Here is a 3781-nt window from a genome sequence, read left to right on the forward strand (position 1 = left end):
TCTTTTCTCCTCTCCAAATGCCATAGTTTTTGTGGTGGAGGCTTCAATCACACACAATTTTACTGTCTCTTCTCCTTTAACCATAATATATACACATAAAATATAATAATTTTAAATTAGAATAATAATCCTTTAAATCATGAATTTTTCTAAATCTGGTCGGTATCATAAGTTTTTATAAATTAAATATTAAATCACGAAAGTTTTAGGTTTTTTTTTCAGTTGACTCATTCGTGTACGAAATGATATTTTCATGTGGTGCTCAACACGTATTGTTTCATCAAATTAAAAAAAAAGGAAATGAAAGAAAGAAAGGAAAAATGAGGAAAAATGAGACGACATCATTTTGAGCATCACCAGAAAGTGATGTTTTTTGCATCGAACGAGACAATTGTGAAAAAATCAAACTTCATTGTATTATATTCCGTTTTGAAATCTTACGTGACTTGCCAGAATTTCCTAGATTTTGTGCTTTAAATGATTGTTATTTCTTCTAAATTTAATTGACGTGATTAAGTTTACTTGTTATTACACATTCCACCTTAGAAGAGGTATATGGAATATTCACAAAAATCAAGAAAAAGAATCTCTTCTCATCTCATTATATATCAAATACTCGCTATATATCTTACCTATTTAAATAAGCACATTATTGATATTTAAACTAGGGTTAGCCATGTTACAAGTTGTCAAATCTAGAGCCACCATACACAAGGACAAATGCATGACACACTTGAGTTGGGATACCTAATTCTTGATTTATATTATAACCTTAAAATTTGGCTCTATAAATAAGTGACAGCATGTGAAACACACAAAACGGTTGATTAATTTATTATAAGGAATTTTGTTTCTTCCATTCGTTTGTCTTTTCTTTTAGCAATTTGTATCTGACAACGATTTCAAGAATGTGATCACGTATAATTAATCCAAATAAAATATAAGAAGAAAACCAAATTTATTACTTTTACCCCTTTTAAACTGTAGAAAATTAATCATCCGAATTATTTTTATTTTGCATTTGCTTATGTAGATGATATTAGAAAGTGACACATAATTTGATATATATTAATAATGTTGAATTTCCTTTCCAACTTGATGACACCTTTGTCCAAAAATTCTGAACTTATCTGAAATTTGATTTGGATATGTATGAAAACGATGCTAGTGATCAAGTGTACATTTTTGGACATGTAGATGTAGAAACACTTGTATAGTTGTATGGATTAGTTTAGATATGAAGGTGGAAACTGTTAAGAATACCAACGATACCAAAAAAAATTGGAGATTATCGACGAATTTACATGTAAGCATGATGTCATCGGGCATCGCTGGCAAATTACTAATAGACTGAAAGTGATAAATCACCGATAGACTTACATACATACACGATGTCGTATTGCGCAAAAATAACAGTCAACTTCACTAACGAATAGCCATTAGCTTATCATAATAATTATTAATTAGATTTTTAAATAAGAGTTATAGTGAATAAAATGAAGATTATAAATAAAATTTCTGAAATTTAATTTTATTAGTATATGTTACAAGCCCATTAGGCACCAATTCAAAACCTATTGAAATTTGAAATGGACCTACTAGATATTTCATTTTCCTAATATTGGCCGGCCCACTTTACACTAGCAGAAAATGGCAAGGCTGTAGTATTAATACTTCAAATTAACCATTTTGATTATCTGATTAATATTTTCCAAAAGAAATTTAATTAACTCTGTTAATCAAATCACCGCTCTTGAAAATATTTCTGCTACTAAAATTTCAGATTTTTATTTTTTTCAAAATTTTCCTTTAGTCACCATTAAAACATAAAATACAAAAAGTTATAGTACTATTAATTTTGGATAAGAGTGACTAGTATATTTTGGTCTTATTTCCACGGTTACAATCACTTTGCTTAAGCTAAGATCAATTTAGTTTTTGCCTAATACATACTAATAATATTTTTTGAATTATATTTGTGACACCAGCTGTACGTCATTACACACTCACCCCACATTATTTATGTCGTTATTAAATCAATACATAAAATGCCATACACTAAAAATGAATTTTATGTTTAGATACCTAATTGTGAACAAAATTAATAAATGGTTGGTTCCCTTAGTTTCCATCATGTGGACCAACAATGAACCAATAACCGTGCTATAAGACTCTTTCAACAAAACATAATAGTAGTAATAAATTTTCAAATGCTTCATATATCTCTTATAGTCTTATAGATATGTTTCCTTGTAATAATCATATCAATAATTTTTAAAATTGTTCAATGACAAAATCAAGGCCTGCAACATGCTGTGACATCCACATTTGTATTAACGCTACATATCTAAGTACAACAATGCTAAATTTATTGGCATTTAGCATATGTCACCTAATGTCACAAAATATGATTCCTTTTCTTCTTAACTCTACTATAAGTAAATTATTCCTCACCGCACCCATAAACTTTTTGATGAAGCAAAACACATCCGCCGGAGGCGAAGACGGCGTCCGAGTCCGACGAAAGACGTCATCCCGGGGCCACCACAAGTTCGTCGGAGTCCGCCAGCGCCCCTCGGGGCGTTGGGTCGCTGAGATCAAAGACTCCTTACAAAAGGTTAGGCTATGGCTTGGGACGTTTGACACCGCCGAAGATGCGGCCAGGGCTTATGACAAGGCAGCTCGACAGTTGCGGGGCGCAAACGCACGCACCAACTTCGAGCTGCCCCAGTCGGGCCCCGGGTCTGCGTTCCCCGAGAACGCGGAGGCGTTCTCGTTCGACGCCATGTGCAGGACCGACGAGGCCGGCGACCTCGTCGGCGCCCTAGTGGCGAAATTGTTCAACAAGAAGAGCTCCCGCGTGCTAATCAGCGGCCACGCGCCTTTTGCCCCACAGTTGGGCAAAACAGTCCAACCCCCTAGTCAAATCACAAAAACCGAGGCCAATCATCACGTTCTCGATGTTGATGGCCCGGTTAGCGAAAAAGATGTATTGGGTCAGAATACGGCGTCGGTGGGCCCGGACTCAAGCTTGGAGTGGGTAGGTGAGGCCCAATTGGGTTGGGAGCCACAGGTGATGAGCCAATTGGAAGAGGATCCATTCTTGATTAGTGCATCAAAGGGTTGTACGTGGCCGGCCATGGATTTGGGGTACAATTGTAATCCACTAAGTGAAGTGTTAGCAGTTAATGTGAAAGGAAGGAATGATGTACAAGTCGATGCAGCGTCGAGTTCTTGGGCCCCACTTCCGCCTTTTTATGGATATCAAGATAGTAATAATTGGGTTGGAGTTGGAGCTAATATTGGGTGGGATTCTGAGCTTCATTGTGTTGTACCTTCCGTACTTAGTTAATAAAGCATGGATACTAGATTCTATTAGTTGTTCGAAAATAACACACAATCATGAAAAAATAACACTACTACAACAAAAAATTGTTTTTATCATACGTCCAAACGTGTACTAAGAAGTTACCATTTAACTCTTATCAATGACTAGAATCGTAATCTTACAAGAATTTTAATGTTTTATTTTTTATTTTGAAATTCTAATTTTTTTCCTTCTTTTCAAGAAGGATTAATAATTTAATACTACTTAAATGTATATATGGCATCTCCTTATATATTAAATTAGACTTCTTAAGATCAAACTAGACCTAAAAGTAATAAGAATATATATAATTAAGACTTTTTTTCATAAAATGTTATAAATGGTGAAAGAAATAATATATGATTTTAATAAAAAATTTAATAATTGTACTTCATTTTATAAATGGTATTATGA

The 3781-nt window shown here is 33.9% G+C and overlaps 1 protein-coding gene across 1 annotated transcript; it reads left to right on the forward strand.

Annotated features, from left to right (window-relative positions):
* Positions 1–2360: 2360 nt before the first annotated feature.
* On the forward strand, positions 2361–3378 carry LOC125189496 (uncharacterized). Its single transcript, XM_048086768.2, has one exon. The coding sequence runs from the start codon at positions 2396–2398 to the stop codon at positions 3350–3352; it is 957 nt and encodes a 318-aa protein (XP_047942725.2). The 5' UTR covers positions 2361–2395; the 3' UTR covers positions 3353–3378.
* The last annotated feature ends 403 nt before the right edge of the window (positions 3379–3781 follow it).

The sequence above is a fragment of the Salvia hispanica genome, chromosome 3, assembly GCF_029641045.1.
Source record: "Salvia hispanica isolate PSC_SH4W2 chromosome 3, Shi_PSC_v1, whole genome shotgun sequence".
NCBI classification, from domain to species: Eukaryota; Viridiplantae; Streptophyta; class Magnoliopsida; order Lamiales; family Lamiaceae; genus Salvia; species Salvia hispanica.

Excerpts from the sequence above, each read along its gene's own strand:
- LOC125189496 (XM_048086768.2), top strand. The coding sequence starts at position 2,396 with ATGTCACAAAATATGATTCCTTTTCTTCTTAACTCTACTATAAGTAAA.